An 18,801-nucleotide genomic window follows, 5' to 3' on the forward strand; every position below is an offset into this window, starting at 1 on the left:
GTGTCTCCAAACAAGTTGGCTGTTAATATTCTCACATGAGCACATCACTGCCTTTCCCCGCCTGCCGTCTCCCAGCGGAGGGGAAGAGTGTCGTCCTCTTCACACAGACATTAGTCTGTAATAAGTTCGGAAAGTTCACAGTGCTTGTTAAGTACTTCAAGCAGATGAGATGGAACTGAAACGGTCTTATCCAGGCTTTTACCACAAAACAGAAAACGTATATTAATGGCAAGGTCAACCTTAGAATAACCCTGTTTATACGCCTGTATATAGATGGACAGATAGCATAGATAATAAGTTGACTGCTGCTTAATTTGCCTTGTTGGAAAATTATTCCACAGCTCAAAAAATTGTGACTGGTTGCTCTTAATTTCCTGTCAGAAAATGCAAAACAAGCAACCCCAGCTATGTCTCGCTATCGACCTTCAAAGCCCCTTTAAAACATTTCGCTACCTGGTACAGATAAAAATGCATGACTGAGGTTCTGCCTGCACCTGCTTCTAGAGGGGATGGGGGGAGAAAGGGGGGGCGGCTACTCGCACGGCAAAACGAGTCTCTTACAATCAGCTGCATGTCTCTTTTGCTTTTGAAGGAAAAAATAAATCTTTTATGCGAGGGCAAATCCATTTGGTTGGGTCGCACATACAAATTATATGCATAGGAAATGAGAACGACAGAAGAATAGAAAGACAGATAGATATGTGGATAGAGAAACAGATAAGTACGCATACAGATAGATAGATAGATAGATATACACTGAACTAACTGAAACTTTGACTTTCATTAAATGTATTATGTCAACAGATTTCACATAACTGTATGAGGTTAGTTGAAAGCAATAATATTTAGTTAAACCTAATATATTTGATTTAAACTTAAAATGATTGCTTTCAACCAACCTAATACAGTTTTGTGAAATCTGTTGACATAATACATTTAATTAAAGTCAACGGTTCAGTTTTTTCACTGTAGATAGATAGATAGATGTAAATATAGATAGATAGATAGATAGATAGATGTAAATATAGATAGATAGATAGATAGATAGATAGATAGATAGATAGATAGATAGATAGATAGATAGATAGATAGATAGATAGATAGATAGATAGATAGATAGATAGATAGATAGATAGAGACAGCAGGAGGGAGGGAGTGCAATAGTGTTAAATAAAGGGCCGCAGGCATGGGCTGCGAGGGTAATGAAGGGGTGGGGGGGGGGGGCGGCAGCTGAGGTCCCTGTAGATGAGATCTCTCGATGACATGTGTGTCCCCTTCATTACCCATTAAGGGGGGCACAGTGATGAATCCTTAATATGACATTACACCAATTTTCCTCTTCATTTAGCCTGCTAATGTGCTGGTCTGCTCCTATATGCCCAGGGGCTGCCGGTACCAGACTCCACCAGAAATAGACCACAGTGGTCACTGGTGGCACACCTTCAAGCAGCCTAATTAGGGCCAGTGCTCCTCTAATGGGGCTATCTAGACCAGAGTTTGCATAAGATGATTTTTTTTTCACGAGGTAGAAATCGATGACCGCATGGCGTGCGTGTCTCACACCTTCCCTGCACCCGCTACATTGGCTTAAATTTGATGTTTTTATTTGCAACCTGGTACAAATGCAATATGAACAATTGTGCAATAATCTGCTTGTAGCACTGTATCATTTTTAGGTGCTCTTTAATATTTATAATGCTTTATAACAATAGCCATAAAGCATTGAATATTGGATAGTAAGGTCCAATGTGATTTTTATATATATTCTACTCATACTGTCACTTCCTAAAAAATCTTATATATATATTTCATTAAAAAGCTATTAATAACCTTTTTTGTAAGTCATTATAGACACAGTTATAATGCATTGTAAGTCATGCGTAATACAAACATATATTGTATATTGTTATGTATATAAAACACATGCTATTATGAATGCTTATAACTTTAGCTATACAAGCTTATTAGTACATTATAGAGATCATAACACATAAGTATGTTTATAATGCATTATATTACATTTTTGCGAGTTACAATTGTATGCCTATTTTTGTGCTTCAGCGTTATTTCAAACCTATATCATACGCTGTCATATAAAGGCTGTATATGAATCACTTGTTATAGTATTTGCATATTTGTGTGTGTTTTTGTGTGAATGCAGTATGTGTGTATGACTCACTCAGCATGCCCATCCCCAGCATGAAGGCATCCATGGTGTAGGGCAGACCCCTGGCTCTCCCTCGTGTTCCCGGTGGGAACATCACCTCTTTGGGCTGGGCCTTCTTACATTCTACCTATGTAGACAGACAAAAACACACACACAAGCACACACACAGAGACAAAGCATTAGACTGTGTAAGTACACAAGCAGACAGATCTGACAGCGCTGTCTCAACTCTTTAAGGCGCTTTTCTATTTGACTTGCACAGCGCTAGATGTTTTCCGTGGAGAAAAACAAGACTGAGTCAATCCGAGCACCTCGCATTTTAGAGGAGAGTCTCGAAGGAAAACTTACAATCATGCTCCTCCCGCATTAAAGCAAAGGTTATTGCTCCAGTGAGCATGTGCCCAATGCCTCGGGGAAATACAAGCTTAATACTTTCCAAGTGTTTCTGAGACATCAAGGTAGGAGAAGCTCTGTTCTGCAGTGCCATTACAACAGCGTGTCTAGTTTCTTTGTAAAGTTTGGTTCTTTGTTTAATCCAAACAAAGAAACATTTAAAAAAGCAATAATCTCTCTTTATGTATTTTTGTATGATTTTCGTCTTGCCATGGCGATGTGTATACAATCTAAAGCTGGTAAAAAAAGAAGAAGGTGTTTTAAAACTCAATATTGTTATTTGTGTATTGTGTATGTATTGGGCTGGGCTGAAGTCCCCAGCGCCCCGCAAACCAATTCCACCCGCAGCGCCCGGCTCCCTGCAGCATTTCTTCCTCTCACTCCACTTCTCACACATACAGGTTTGTTCATTTCCCATCTTGCAAGACTGACATCTCCTCCTCCTCCTACATAACACATATCAAATGAGGGATGTGACAGGGGCAGATGAGGAGAAGGAGGAAGATGAGAGTCCCATTTACCACGTATCTATCCTATCTGGATGAATTATAGAGAGGCACGATCGTCTGACAAGGGGGTGGCATGGTCTTGTGTCTGTGGGTTGTTCTTGGGGTAGGCTGGGTCTGTTCACCATGCTGCACAATCTATTTGCTCCACTGCCTGCTTGGCATCAGCCTGTCCATCTGTTTGTCTGTTTGCCTCCTGGCTCTGGGCTGCTTCTCCCTACTGCATCCACTTAAGCGGGACTTTCTCGGCTGCTGCGATTCACATGTCATCCTGGCCTGCTGCGCAACACAGGATGCTGGTTCTGTGCTCACCTCAACCAAGGTGCAGCCCGGCATCCATACAAATAGGCTCGTAACTCTGACAGGCCAGCAGTGCACATTACTATTCACGCATGCTCTTAGTTGCTAAACTGGGATGAAAACTTCCCGTGCGTGAAAAGTTGCTGTGGTAAATATATGCTGCTTTTATATCATGTTATTCTGCTCTTTATGACCTCTTGAAGCACTGTATGTATGCAAGTCCGAATTTACACGTTCATAGACATTCATCCGGAGGCAAGGAAACCAACATTTACATCTTGTGGGCCATGCCATTAGGAGCAATTTGGGGTTAAGACCTTTTAGGAACCTAATTAGGAGCAATGCTCATGTAATGGGGCTATCTAGATCAGAGTTTGCATGATTTTTCTTTTTCAACAGATAGAAATAAAGGACTGAATGGCTACAGCTTCCCTGCACCCCCCATATTGGTTAACATTTTTATTTGAAACTTAGTAAATAATGGTGAGCACCACTTTCAATGCTGCCCATGTGTATAATGCAAACTAACATAGTAACTGCAGGGCTGGAGATCAAACCACCAACCTTTCCTCATGGAGGATGATGATATACATCCTGAGCCACAGCCCTCTGTGCTAAAAAAATAGCACAGATTAACTTCTGTATATCCAGAAACTTAAAAAAGGGGCCCTAATGAAATAGTTTGTTTCACTGGGGGAAAGTTGCTGTGTTGCACAGCTGTGGTTTAACACTAGAACCGCCAGAGGTTTTTGTATACCTAAAACCGCCACCGGGTCAAATTGACCCGCTATTAGAATGCATTGATTTTCAAGGTAAAATGTTCTTTTATTGAACAGTGAGTTTTGATCGCACAGGGATGAAACGTATACCAATAGAATCTGTGGACTCTCAGCTTTTCATATGATATACAGGGCTCGACATTATAAATGGCCCGCTGGCCCGGAAGCACTATTTAGACACCCCGGCCAGCATAACGTACTTTCAACTTGCCCGCTCGGGCCACTAAAATTATTGCTTTAAAAAAAATTGGTCCTGTGGTATTGGTATTTTGACAAGCAATTTTGTTAAATTGTTTCGTTTATCAATGCTACAACATAGCGTTTCGTGAGGCGGTTGTCGTTGTTGGGTGAAAAGCAAACAGCTGTTTGCTGCGGAGCGCAGCGCGAGCAGTCTCCCGTGATCGGGAGCACGCTCCTTCACTACAGACTGTCGCAACACCTAACCATTCGCCAAAATGTTTTAAAAACCACCGGTAACTGGCCAAGCGCCAGGCAAAAAACAATCTTAAAATAAAAGAAAGTCACCGGAGGAGTTAAAGGAGAGTGACAGTGAGTATGAGAAGAAGAGGGAGAGAAAGTTTCAGCCTATCTATCTCTCTCTCTCAATCTATCTCTCAATCTATAAGGAACCGCAGTAGACAAAAGGCGTTGCTATAGCAACACGTCATGTTTACGCGCGAAATCAATAGCGCGAAAAGGGGTGGGGTCAATATGACCCGCTGGCGGAAATAGGTATAAAGGACAATTTTTTGGGCGATTTCTTCAATCTGACTTCATATTGACCATTTTTAACAACAGAGGGTGCTACTGTACATAACACACTTTCAGGAAAAGTCATGGACTGGGAGACTTTAATATTCTATTGAAAAAAAGTTACATACAATAAAAAAAGAGCTGTGGGTCAAATTGACCCGATGGCGGTTCTAGTGTTAAAGCAGTCTGAACTAAAGTACGCAGTCTGAACTAAAGTACACAGTTCCCGCAGCCACTTTGTAGCTGTCACAGCTACTCTGCCCTCCTGGCTCGGCGGCCATGCTTTGACATGGTGCTGAGGAGAGCACTGCTATGGTCAGGAAGGACCCCCAGCATGCATGCAGGACCTGGGTGGGACAAATGGGTCAGTTAGAAATATCTGTGCACTGCTGAGTTTCACCTAGCTGGGTGACAAACGCACCCTACTGTAGTTCAGAGACAGTGTCCGCTCAGCGTCCTGCAGCAGCCAAATCCAGTGAGTTAGTGAGACAGACCTGGGGGTGAGTCATTCCTACATGCTCTTCAAGAAGGATCTTTGATATTCAGGGAGATGGCTCCTTGTCAAGGATAAAAAAAAGAAAAAGATCTGTGATGGTGTGAGTGTGTGGGTGTTCACCTGCTTCAAACACACAGGAGTGTGTGAGGGAGGGAGGCAGCAGCTTTCAAGAGCGAGCTAAGTTGAAGAAAGGAGAACGAAGAGGACGGAAAGACCATTCTGAGCCTGACAGCCAAGCACTGCAAAGGTTCAGCCGACGTGAACGCATCACATTCCAATTTCCTTCATGTAGAAATGTTTACAGGCTGAATCCTCTGCCACATGAACAGCAGGAAAACATTACATTCACTTTAACGGCAACTATAGTGCTGAATTGTGGTTTTTCTAGGCACAATATTGTTTGGTGAAAAGCATCATGGTCCATCATTGAGATGTCCCAGTTTGAGAACTATTGTGGCTTGTCAAGATAAAGGGCACCACTTTAACCTGCCCTGCCTTCTCTGTCAGAAAAGTTACATTGTGTTGTTTGGAAAAAGCACCCAGGAGATCTGAGAGCCTGAAACCCACACAGAAACCCACACACGTATACAGTTTGTAAGACAGCTGACTGTTGAAGTGAATTCCTGCCACAGTGTTGACAAGGTATGGTTACCGCGACCTGCGTGCTTTCAACATATATCGAGATGTTTTCTGCTACTCCGCTGCACTGACACACTGCCGTTGATAGCTTATCTTCAGAGATTTGTGTCACTCTGGGACTTTTCAGTCAGGGTAGGGAGGAAAATAGAAAGCCGAACAGTAGTGTGTATATACTCTTAAAAAGTTGGACTTTATGTTTTTAGCAAGTTATTGGAAATACTGTTTGTGAGTGCTTGAACTGGGAACTCTTAACTGTGCCAGAGGCTTAGACACAATTCTTAGGGAGTGTTGCTGTGGACTTTAAAAAGGGCATTATTTGATTGATTATTATCATTATTGATAGTATGGGCTTTCAAAATGTACTTAGTAAAAAGTACCCACAACTACCAGCTGTTTTAAAGAGTAACTGACATCTCTTTATAATAATAGAACAATAATGTCATTGTTAGCTAATGCTGAACAACGGCAATATGAAATTATGGATACACGGATCGTGTTAAAATCAATAGGCACGCAATGACTCTAAATAATAATGATCACGCCACCAAACACACATTCAAACTAAAGTAAACCAGCCTGTTTTGAAAATGTATGAAGTAGAAAATACAGGTATTTGTGTTAAAAATGTAAGAAGTAAAAGTTAAAAGTTAAAAGTTGTCAGAAAAATAAGTAGTGGAGTAAAGTACTGATACCAGAAACATTTACTTAAGTACAGTAACGCAGTATTTGTACTCCACTACTTCCCACCTCTTTCCCTTAGCATATGACATACAATGTGTTGGAGCGTCAGCCAATAGAAGCGCGAGTGTTACGTAGTGATGTCACTATGTCGCTTAAGTAAACAAACTAATACAATGGAGGCATTTCAGGCAGGGGGGGAGTGTGTGGGAGAGAAACTCCCTCTGGAGGGAACTTTGGGATTTGAGCCTTTGCAGACCATAAAACCTATAGAACACACTACAGGGAAGGGAAACAAAAGCATAATAGGGCCCCTATAAATAGGATGTAATATTCTAAATAGAGCATCTTGTTTAACCTACATTTCAAGCCCTTTTACTTCAGCTTTTAAATAACATTACACATTTAATTAAAATACACATTTCAGTGTCCTTGTAGAACATTGATTTTGTTCTGCTGCTGTCTTGTTCTGGTTGTGAATTCAGAATTCAGTTTTTGTTCATCATTCTTTCAAAAATAACTACCAACAACAAGGCTTGATATTGAAATTACGAGGGGCACACACTGTATGCACACAAGCACTACTACTAACACAGCCCACCGGTGAAGAATAAAACAAAGAGCCCCCTTTGTTTCCATGTGCAAACCCTGTGATACAGAGCACAGGAACACTCTAGTTATGACCTTTTCAATACATCTCCTATACATATTAACCTTGTAGTATAATAGGAAGGTGTGGGCGGGATTGCACTGGAAATGGCTGTCCTTCAGGGATGAGTGTTGTTGTAGGGGGGAGGTGCGCAGCTACTATTAGCTTCACTAGTGAATGGATTCCGTCAGTTGACAGGTAGACTGAAGAAAGGAAGCCCTGTGATTCCTTTACTCCAGCGCCCACTCCCAGTTGATCAGTCAAAACACATAGACTGCTTAGCTGGGAAATGTCACAGCTCTGCATGCACAACATCAGCCATGGTTGTCTGCTTATTCACTTAAAGAATAAGGCTTCTCAAAACCATTTTTAGTGGTTGATTTAAAGAACAGAATGACACATTTTGGTTTAATTAATAACTGTGACACACGGACATTCATCAGCAAAGCAATCAGATTTCCATCCAAGACCACAGTAGTGCAAAGTTGTGCAAACTATCTCTTGGTTTTATTGGATAATTCAGACATTTGCAGCTGACTATTTTTCCTCTATCAAAATATGCTAACATCACTATAGAGTGGTGCAGGAATGAGTCCTAAATCTTGGAAATAAGTTAGCGTCATGTCAACATGCCAAACACTAGTCTCTCTTTAGCTTAGCGCTGTTTAGTGCAGCCATGTTACCATGATGTAGATCGCTTATAGCAGTACGTTAGCTATTTACATGAAAAAATAATAAAAGTATTGGTAAAATATGGAAATGATACTACTGAAAGAATGTGCAAGTAGCATAAAGGTGTGTTTGCCAGATATGTTATTTGTAATATTCCAAAATCCAATGTTTGTGAATATCGCCCTGAACCTGTGTTGTCCATTAAAGGTCCAACAACAAACATTTAAAGCCTCAGGGGGGGGTCAACGTCTGATACTCAAAAGGAAGAGTGTGACTTTTGTAACTCTGTGAACCAGTCTCAATAAAAACTGCATGTCATGTATTTTATAAAAAAGGTATTTACTGCGGACCATTTTGAAAACGATTGTAAGTACTGGAACGTATTATAAAGCCAAGACATTTTAAAGGAAAATGAAAATGATGCCTTCAATGGCTAACAATCCCGGAGTAGTCATTAGGCCTGGTGATATCTGTGCACAGTTATGTAAAGGCTACAGAATATGAGGTCATTTTAAGGACCAGGTGCTCCCTGTGGTGCCAAAAACAGTTCCCTTGACATGTTTCTTCACACAAAGATGATATTGTCTCTATTCGCACAGAGAAACACATTCAAAAGCAATGCCACGATCATCAGGTTGACGTCAAATGGCTTCCATCACCTCCTCAATCAGCAGATCTGAACATTGTGTCTTTTATGGGATGTCCTGCAGTGCAAAGTGTGAGGTGGATTTCCACTTCCTTCATCCCTCAAAGCTTTCCTTCTTCAATGAAGGGTAAACATCCAATTACTTACAGTGCAGAAGCTGTAAGGCATCGCTGCATGAGGGACTGAAACTGCTCCGAAGGGTGGTCCAAGTACCTTATTAGGCACTTGATGTTCAAACACTGTTAAAGAAAAATAAATATTTTCAAAGACTATTTCAACACCCAGAGACTTCAGCTTCTCTCTGCAGAAATCTCCTTTAAAAATTGTGAGAGCTAGTTTATTCCATGGCTATAACCAAGTGTGTCCAGGGGTGATATATACATCATAAGACCTAGGTGAACGCCGCACACACACTTGACTTCATGGCCTCTAGTTTGAGGGCAGTAAAACTTTAATGTTCATAGACAGCGCAATGATTGGTTTGGAGGTTTGACACACAGCGGAAGGACTGGTACAGCTGGCACTCACAATCTCAGAAGGCCATTTTAAATACAGTCATAAAGGTTTGGTTACCTGATCACACACAACCCAATGCTTGTAGACATAGCTTAAAGGCTAATGTCATGAATATTTATCATAGTTATAGTAAAATGTATATATATATATATATATATATATACACATATAATCTAAACATTGTTCCCAGCAAGAATTCCCCAGATCTTAGCAGTGTTAACAACACAAACATTTCGCGAGTGTTCCGAGCTTCCAATTCCTGCTAACGATAGCTAACTGCAGATACAGTTAGCAGCTGTGAGCAATACACTTAACTTCTTGGAATACAAATGGAGGACTCCAATCAAATCGTAAAACACACACAGAACACAGTACAATTTAGACTTTGCATCCAACCCAGCCTACTATGGTGCCACCTCTTCATCCAAGTTGCCCAAGCAAAACAACAGCTAAGCTAATGTTAGCAGGATTGGAAGCTTTCCGTCCATCATAAAACTCCGAAGTCGAGCAGCCTGGCGTAAAATAAATAAATATTTTCTTTAAAAAATATGATACAGATTGATTTCAAATTTGGATTATTCGGGAAGCTTTTATTTTAATAACCAATAGTTCAGAGCAATGCTTTTAAGCAAAGAAACATTTTGTATTTCTTAAAAAGGTAAATTTCAAAAGCAACAAATCCTGTTCTGTGTTCTTTTGGTTTCCCTGTATTAGTAAGAGTTAAGAAAAGTCTTAAGGATAACAATGCTTTCATCCTGAGAAATCAATATATTGTTCTTTTGAAAAAAAGAAATGCTGCATCTCAACAATGTATGTGATACACAACGCTTTAAAAAATAAATAATACTGCTTATATTAATGCAAGGTGCTGAGTTTATCTGTGTCTATATATTAAGGCTGATGTATGGCTATCTACCTGTATTAGTATTATCCTCTGAGGCAGAGAGTCGGAGCTCCTCAGCGCAGTAATTGGTTGGCCATGTCAGGAAGACACAGCTAGAAATTGACGACTAACAGAAAATTCCTCCCTCCTGTTGAGATCATTCGCTACTGTTGAATATTAAAGATGACACATTAAAGAATATTACCTTGAAGCACTTGACTAAAACCAATGTGAGTCCATTTTAATGGCACACTGCTCGCTCATCAGCGCCAATACTTGATAGGTATTATTATGAATTAGCTGCGCATGCATAACTGCAGGTGGGGGAGTGATAGAGGAAAAGGAATTTTCCTTAGCTGTATTTAGGTCTTTCTCCAGTATGATAAAGACTTTCATACATGTGAGAAACCAGGGGGTGTCAGAAACTGTTAAAAAATATTTTAAAAATGTCAAGTCATTAATTTTTACTCCACAATGTGTACTTGTTTTTAAAAATGTAGCTAAAGAATCATGTGGAGATTAATCCATACTTTTATCACAAGCAGGGCAGTGTTGGAGCCTCCTGAGGCAAATGCGAGATTTGTGATATAGAATTGACTTGACAGGTACAGAGGTGAGAGCGATGAAGGTGTCAGTGGTGGGGCAGGTTGAGAGCTTCTTGCTAAGTAGAACCCTACTATTAATTATCTATGAGGCCGGACTCACGGTGACAGGAAGTGCTCCTGAGAGTGAGGTCCGGGAGTCGCAGGAACACAGGGTGATTGACCGAGTCACTGAATAGGTCCGGGCGCTCACATCTGAGTGGGCTCCGACCCACCGCACTGCCAGAGCCCTGGAGAGGACCGGGCCAGGAAGAAGGTGGGGTGCCCTGTACATCCACAACCCTCCCAAGTGGGGTGGAATTTCTGTCAGCATCAATTATTCAAGAACCATCTTAGATAACACTCGCAGGCAGGATGGATGAGGTCTATTTCTGTATGGTACTTCATAAGGAAGAAGACAGGAGGCATTTTTTATTTTGTGCCGTTGCTTCAGACAGCGGATAACCAGTGCTCTCCTCTGTGCAGCAAACTTGAAGTGTCTTTGAAAAATGCTTTTCACACACTCCATATTCTTTCCTCTTTGCTGACATTCTAAGATGTCAGCGCTTTGTAGAATAGGGGCTCGCATATTTCCTTCGTCCTCGGGAAATGTGATGTACAGTACAGTAGGTGTTGCAGAGAGGGACCCCTTTACAAAAGGTGACAAAAGCCTCGGAAAAGTGGCCACCCCGCGCTGTCCTTTGACACTGTCCCCTCTCAATAATACTCATCTTTTTTTGTGAAGGGGCTCCCAGATGGTTCACATTCTTTTAGGAGTAACTACACTTTACCTCTGTTTTTGCAGTCATCAAGCGGTCAATGTATTTTCTGGCACCCTGGGAAGTACAACATGTCACAACGCGCATCAGTGTATCACCTCATGTGTGTGAAGCTTAATGACCTAGAATTCCCGACACTCTTTCTATTTATGTCTTTATATAAGAAAGGTGGGGATCAGGCGTTAGGTCGTGTTTGTGTTTGCACAGTATCTGTAAAAAAAAAAAGGTGGAATAAACAACGGTTACAGATTTAAAAAGGCATTTTCCGCTTGGTTAAAAAAAAAAAGCCTTAACTTGTATGTTCCAGGATACATTCTGTGGCACAATAACTGACATTCATAAAGCCTAATTTTAAACGGGAGCATTCAAGACGAGCTAAATACATTTTATTTTTCTATCCACTTGCATACTTGACTGTAAGTAAGCTGTGAGGAACAATTGAGCTGCATTTGTAGTTGCAGTTGCAATGCCTAAATGGGCGCCGCAATGCAACTTACACACAGAAAGAGAATGAATAGAAGGCAAGTGGTGTCATTTATCTTAAATAAACTCTTAAGATAGAAACCTTAGTGTCTATTTAAGAAAAATAAAACATGGTACACCAACATGATTTCTTCAAACTGTATCTCTGACTAAAAGTGTCAATTCACTTTTTATTAGGAACATCGTTACATTTTCCTACATGCGTATCTGCACTACTTGATACATGCTCCAATATTGAAAAAAACACTTCCAAGGCACCTTCCATGCAACATCTATGTAAGTGGAGTTTTTTTGGTTAAATGGAAAAGCAAAAGTTTCCCTGCGCTATAAAAGCAACATTATTTGTCATAGACGATATGAGTTGGACTATGTTCTCTAATAAGGCCTGTGAGTTGTGCAAATGTTTTAGTTTGTTATCTTGTGCTGTTTTTGGCCAGAACAAGTTTGGTTATTCTTTCTTCCTTGAGACTTTGACGGAGAAAATCTGCTTGTTTTTGAAGAATTCATAATGGTTATTATGTTAATGAACAATAAGTCTGCCATCTATTTATCAAGCAAATCTACATTCCTAATTGGCACCAGTGTTTACAATCCAATTATCATCCAATTAGAACTTCTCACAGATAGGTTGTGGGTATGCCTTTAATGAGGATCATTTTTCTTCATATTAAAAGCTGTCCTCCTGTGGTTTCATATCAGAATCATTGGTAAAACATTTTTTATTTTTGTTTAATACCAAATTGTGCAAAAATAGGATTTGAAATTGACAGCAATGGCAGCAATTGTTTGCTTTGTGTGCATAACTAGAGGCTCTGGTGTGTGCATTCATGCTTCATGTTGAGGCGTGATATGTGTCTGTTCACAGAGTGCCATGCCTACATGTCGAAGGATCTGAGACATTTGTGACAGAAATTCTTCCATACACACACGCGGTTATTTCTGTCACACACTCTTGGGTTGCGGTCCTGAGCATGCACTGTGTTCAGACACGGAGGGATGTATACTGCGGGTCATATGTGACCTGGGCTGCTCCCTGGTGGAACATGGTTCTACTACGCTGAACCTGTCAGTCACATGGCCAGTCAAGTCAGTTTCAGGAAAAAGGCAGGAAGAGAGTAAAGACACACACTGAGAGAGGAGGGGGGGCGTCAGTAAGACAAGTATTCCCTCCAGTCAATCACCATCCACAGAACCGCTCAAATGATGCAGGTTTTCTCGAGAGGCATGCAGGGTGGAGCTGGGTGAAGGAGGACCTAATGTCACACTCGCTTCCTGAAGTCGCTTCCTGTCAATTATCATAGGACACAGGGTGAGCTCAGAGCAGTGGGGTACCAGCAGAGCTGGGCGATATGGAGAAAATCAAATATCACAATTGTCTTAACCAATATATCAATATTGTGATGATATTGTAGGGATGGATGTTGGTGCTTTTACTTAAAGAGGCCCTATTCTGTTCCTTTTTCAGGTTCATATCAGTATGTAGTGTCTCTCCTGTGACATGTCTCCATGCTTTAATGTTCAAAAGGCTCTTCATTTTTCTCATACTGCCTGTGCTGCAGCACCTCTTTTCACCCTCTGTCCAGTCTGCTGTGATTGTTAGCTGGCCTGCTCTGCTGTGATTGGTCAATCGCTTAGATATGTCCCGCCCCCTTAATCTATATCGTACAATGTGTTGGAGCGCTATTCAATAGAAGCACAAGTGTTACATAGTGATGTCACTGTCACGGAAGTAAATAAATGAGGGAGTGTGTAGGAGAGAAACTCCCTCTGGAGGGAACTTTGGGATTCCAGCCTTTGCAGACCATTTGAATGGACAAAAACGTGGATAACACACTACAGGAAAGGGAAAAACCCTCCCAACCCAAAAAGCATCAGTAGGTATCAGTAATGTGGATATATTGACTGAACAGGTAAATAATAGAAAAGCTGAAAGTCGGATAAAATCAGCAATATTACATCACTTCACTGCCTATTAATTCAGGAGAAAAACAATACTTATGATATGACAACATTTACAATCTAAGATGATATCTAGTCTTACAGTATATCACAATATAGACAACATATTGATATTGCCCAGCCTTGGCTCAGAGATGTCCATATTGCTGGGGTAAATAAAACAAGCATCACTGGGACACTTTGGAAGGTGTTAATCCCTGACTAATGAACTCTGCAAGTCGCTTCCCTGTTGCATCCCTGAACTCCTCCACCTGTGTGTGTGTGTGTGTGTGTGTGTGTGTGTGTGTGTGTGTGTGTGTGTGTGTGTGTGTGTGTGTGTGTGTGTGTGTGTGTGTGTGTGTGTGTGTGTGTGTGTGTGTGTGTGTGTGTGTGTGTGTGTGTGTGTGTGTGTGTGTGTGTGTGTGTGTGTGTGTGGTCAGGGATTCAGAGAGAGGGACAGGCTCCACTCTCCCGTCCCTCAGCCTGTCAGGCAGAACTCAGCCACACAATTTCACGGTTTGTGGGCAGTACACACCACTGCGTTCCCATCCCTGAGACCCACAGCGTGTGTGTGTGTCCGTCTGTGCATATGAACATGAACACACACACACGCCTACTTCGCTATTAATACTAGTGGAAAGAAGAAATCAAATATTAATCCTTCAAAAACCCAGCTGGAATTGAAAAAATTAAATTAGAAAAAATGAGTGGACTTACCATTTTGTTATTGATTTCATGGAAATGAATTTCACAGACTTTCTCTACGATGTCTTCACCCTCGAAGGTTATGAAGCCAAATCCTAGGGAAACAGAGACGGGAGAGGAAGAGAATGGTTTAAAGGAGAGACTTAACACAACTTCAGGAGCTAAAAAGAAAGAATGCACCACAAGATGGGATCCAGAAACTATGCGAGTACATCTGCAGAGATTGGCTCGGGCTTGGAGAGAACAGGAACAAGTGAACAAGACAGACATTGTGCTCTTTAAATCAGGAATATGATGAAATCTGCCACATTATTAAGGGCACTCGGGGACCTCCTCTACAAAGAGAAGATGGAAAAACAGCACAAAGCTCATTTAATGAGATTCAGAGAGCTCGGGCCCAGCATCTGAATTTCATTAAAAGCATTTTGTGTTCTTTTTATTGAAATCTGACTGTATAACAAGCCCTCGTTTTTATGTTAATGCAGGCCTTAGAATGAATGCGTCGTTGACAGTGGGATTTTCATGCCATATTTATGGGATAAAAGCTTAACCCCTCTTTTAACACAAAGACAGAGAGACAAGATGGTTTCAGACTTTTGAACACAAGTGGATTGCAATGCTCCCCTCTTGTGTTTTGATGGTGATGCACAAAGCAATCTAGCTTCTGTATAGATGGGGTTGAAAGGAAAACTGATATTCCATTACTTTTGCAAAAGAGGAAACCGCACAAAAGAGGAACAGTTAGTGAATAAAACCGCAAGTGGGACTGAAAGGAGATGAGTTTCTTTTCAAAATGGCAAACACACCACGGTGAAATGAAATCACCTCAGATTGAGCTTAAAGCACCGTCACTGACTGCAGAGAAACGAGCCGTCTTACTAACACAAGCTCCACCATCACTTTACTGTCATGGAACACCACTCATACAGTGAATATAGTCAACTACTGAAGGCAAAAAGGTACTGATACACTAGAAGGAGACAGCAGTTCAAATATTATTTGTTCAATGAGCTCAACAACAATGAGGATTTCCTGTTCATACAATTTAATACAAATCCATGTGTCTTCCTCCACTATAGGACACATCTCAAGGTCAAAGACTGGAGGGAAAGCTACTCAGACACGAGTATCCTGCACATGAGCTCATGTTAGCATCGTGTGTACCAGGGAAAACAAACAAGAGATTTGTCAGCCGTCACAGTCACGATTGTTTCCATTTTCGATCAATCTGCAGATTATTTTCTCATTTCATCGATCAATTGTTTGCTCTATCAAATGCCAGGATATGGTGAAACATGCCCGTCACAGTTTCCAGGGTCCAAGGGGAAGGCTTCAAATGTCGTGTTTGTCCGACCAACAGATCAAACCCCGAGGACATTGAGTTTATGTAAAACAGAAGAAAAATATGTCACAAGCTGAACCAAAGCATGCTGGGTTTTTATTTATTTTACTCATTTGAGTAATTTTTCAAAAGTGTCTGCCATTTATTTTCTGTCAATCAGCTAAAATGTGTAATGACATTCATGTAGTTGGATGAATGATAGGGTTAGGCAATAAAACAATACCAACAATTTTCACGATTAAATCTGCCATAATGATCATGAGATTTATTTATTTATGTATTTATTTTATATGTATATATAATTATATTCTTTTGATTTTTTTAATTTATTCTTATTTACATTTTTCTTGTTTCTTTGTTGTGATTTACTTATAATCTATGTACAAATATGAGTTTATATTCAGAGCTAAGTGCATCTGTGCAAGTCATTTCTAGTTAATCTTTGTGGGCTGATTCCCATATAGAAGTCCCAAACATACATCACACTCTACCATATGGTCCATCCACATTACCGAGCCCTACTGCGTGCATGCTGATTGGTAAACACTCAGAACATTAAGTGTCTTCATAATCAAGCTCAAGCAGAAGCACTAAATTAAGTGTACTATGACACATAAGCAGCTTGTTCTATAAATTCATCAGATAAACCAGAAAAATAGAGATGTCTTTGCTGCTGCTAGTCAACCTTTCACAAACATGCATCCATAGTTTTGTCATAAAGTGTATCTCTTGCTGTTTTTTCTTCTTCTTTTCTGCTCCTCCTCCAGCTCCTCCTCCATAAATAACAAAATATTTTGACACAGCTAGAACATATCAAAGCAGCCTTGTCAAAAAAGGGTTGGAAGCCTAATGTGTGAGCCGATTAAACACGGACAACATCGAGTCTAATGAGATCTTATGAGACAGAATATCAATTTCCACTGAGACGCCTCAACACCGAGCTGAGGCGACACATGTGTGAGGCCAGGGGGGAGACAAGGGACCGGTGATGACGACAGGCAGAAGAGAGGAGGAAGGGAAAGGGGGGGCTGCACTCTCTTCTCCGTCTCACCCCACCTTCATGCCAGCGCGAGGAGCACTTTTGACAACCAACAAATCAACCGCCAGGAGTAATTTGTCACGGAGGAGTGTAGGTAGAAGGAGGGGAGTCTTGTGGGGGGGTGATGGTGGAAAAGGGAAAGAGAAAAAGGTGGAGATGGAAGGAGAGGGAGACGTGGGGAGAAAGACAGAAAAAGTGACAAGGAAAGAGGTTAACACACATGGCCCCTGTCGCCACACTCCTTCCTGCTACAGGCAGCTCCTCCATCAACTGACAGGACATTTTCCCTGCACCATTATATCCAACAGGTCAGGGCCACAGCACCACTGCTCCCCCAGCAGGGCCTACACCTGTCACTGGGTCTGTTTAAATGGGCAGGTTTGCCGTAGTGTAGGCTACTATTGGAGTTTTTACTGTACACATACACAACAAAACGACAACAAACGAATAATTCTCCCTCATTGGCTCAGCACCGCCTTCTTGGTTGACCTTGTTGTCCTGCCATTACACCGCACTCTTATTGCTCTTATTTTAGAGACCTCACTGAAAACCTGAAACTTTGACTTGAATTAACTGTATCATGTCAACAGATATCACATCATTGTAATAGGTTAATTGATAGCAATAACATTAAGTTGAACTTAATATTTTTGTATTTAAGCTTTCAAATACCCTAATACAGTTATGTGAAATCTGTTGACTTAACGCATTTCACTTAAGTCAACGTTTCACTTTTTTAGACAATTACAGTCCATAAAGTAGCCAAGAGAAGCCCTCCTCTCTCCCATCCTCCTTTTGCAGTGGTGGAAGAAGAACTCCCATACTTTAGTAAAAGTAAACATACGGCAGTGTAAAAATACTCTGTTACAAGTAACAGTCCTGCATATAAGCAGCAAAATATACTTAAATACCAAATCTAAGTACTCATTATTCAAAGTAGCCATGTCTTTCAAGTAATATATATGATATCACTGGAATATAATTAGTTATGCATTCATGTGTCTATCATTTTAATTTTGCAGCTGTTCAAGGATGAGAAAAACATTGATAACTGTTTATACTGCCAGATATCTCCATCCATCATAGTACAAGTGTATTCGTGGATTTCATTAGGCGCTTTCACGCTAATTAATCAGAACTCTTTAGTTCTGATGAACTAAAGAGCAGATCGCGTTCACACCAGAATAAGTCCCTGAGGGAGGATTAGTCAAATGAAGCCGCTGACGTCACTTCTTCTTCTTCTGCTTTGGGTTTACTGGCAGGCCGCAAACAACTTCACGGCGTATACTGCCACCCGAAGTCCCCGGCCGGAAGTCCCCGGAGTTGGGGACTTCCGAGTAAATCGCCAGAACGCCGACACCTCCTCATCTCCACCGCTCCCATGTTTTCTTTTGTGTTGCCATAAGTTAGTCTCTCTGCGTTTGTGCGCTGGGCTAATGCTAATGCTAATAATGCTAATGCGAGGATAATAAAATGTCGGCTTCACAAAACTTTTTGGGAGTTTTACGGGGCGTGGTTTGCAATCCGCCCAGCCAATCAGAAATGGGAACCTTTTTCTCCCATGAAAGTACCTGCTCTCTAGCAGGGACTGAAAAGGGGGTGAAAAGGTTCTCATGAACTACTGTAAGTTCTAGTTCCGGATTTTTTCGGAACTATACTGAAAGTAGCATAAAATGAAAATACTCAAGTAAATGACATGTACCTTGAGAATATTTACTCTCCACCACTGCCTTCATGTATACCTTCTCTTCAAACTACTCTCACATGGCAGGGAGGCTGACCTCAACGAGGCTATTAAAGACTATCAGACTCACGGAGAGAGGTGTCAACACGCCTGCATTCACAAAGCTTCCCACA

General features: G+C 41.0%; 1 protein-coding gene across 9 annotated transcripts in view; it reads right to left on the bottom strand.

The window, feature by feature from the left end:
* msi2b (musashi RNA-binding protein 2b) overlaps positions 1–18,801 on the bottom strand; it is a 264,521-nt gene that overhangs the window by 57,073 nt on the left and 188,647 nt on the right. For all 9 annotated transcript variants that reach the window (XM_034152830.1, XM_034152854.1, XM_034152822.1 and 6 more), the window contains 2 exons: positions 14,576–14,658; positions 2,180–2,294 (listed from right to left, as the gene is read on the bottom strand). In XM_034152830.1, coding sequence (XP_034008721.1) covers positions 2,180–2,294; positions 14,576–14,658 — 198 coding nt within the window. The remainder of the gene's footprint in view (positions 1–2,179; positions 2,295–14,575; positions 14,659–18,801) is intronic.

This window comes from Trematomus bernacchii, unplaced genomic scaffold (genome assembly GCF_902827165.1).
Source record: "Trematomus bernacchii unplaced genomic scaffold, fTreBer1.1, whole genome shotgun sequence".
NCBI lineage: Eukaryota > Metazoa > Chordata > Actinopteri > Perciformes > Nototheniidae > Trematomus > Trematomus bernacchii.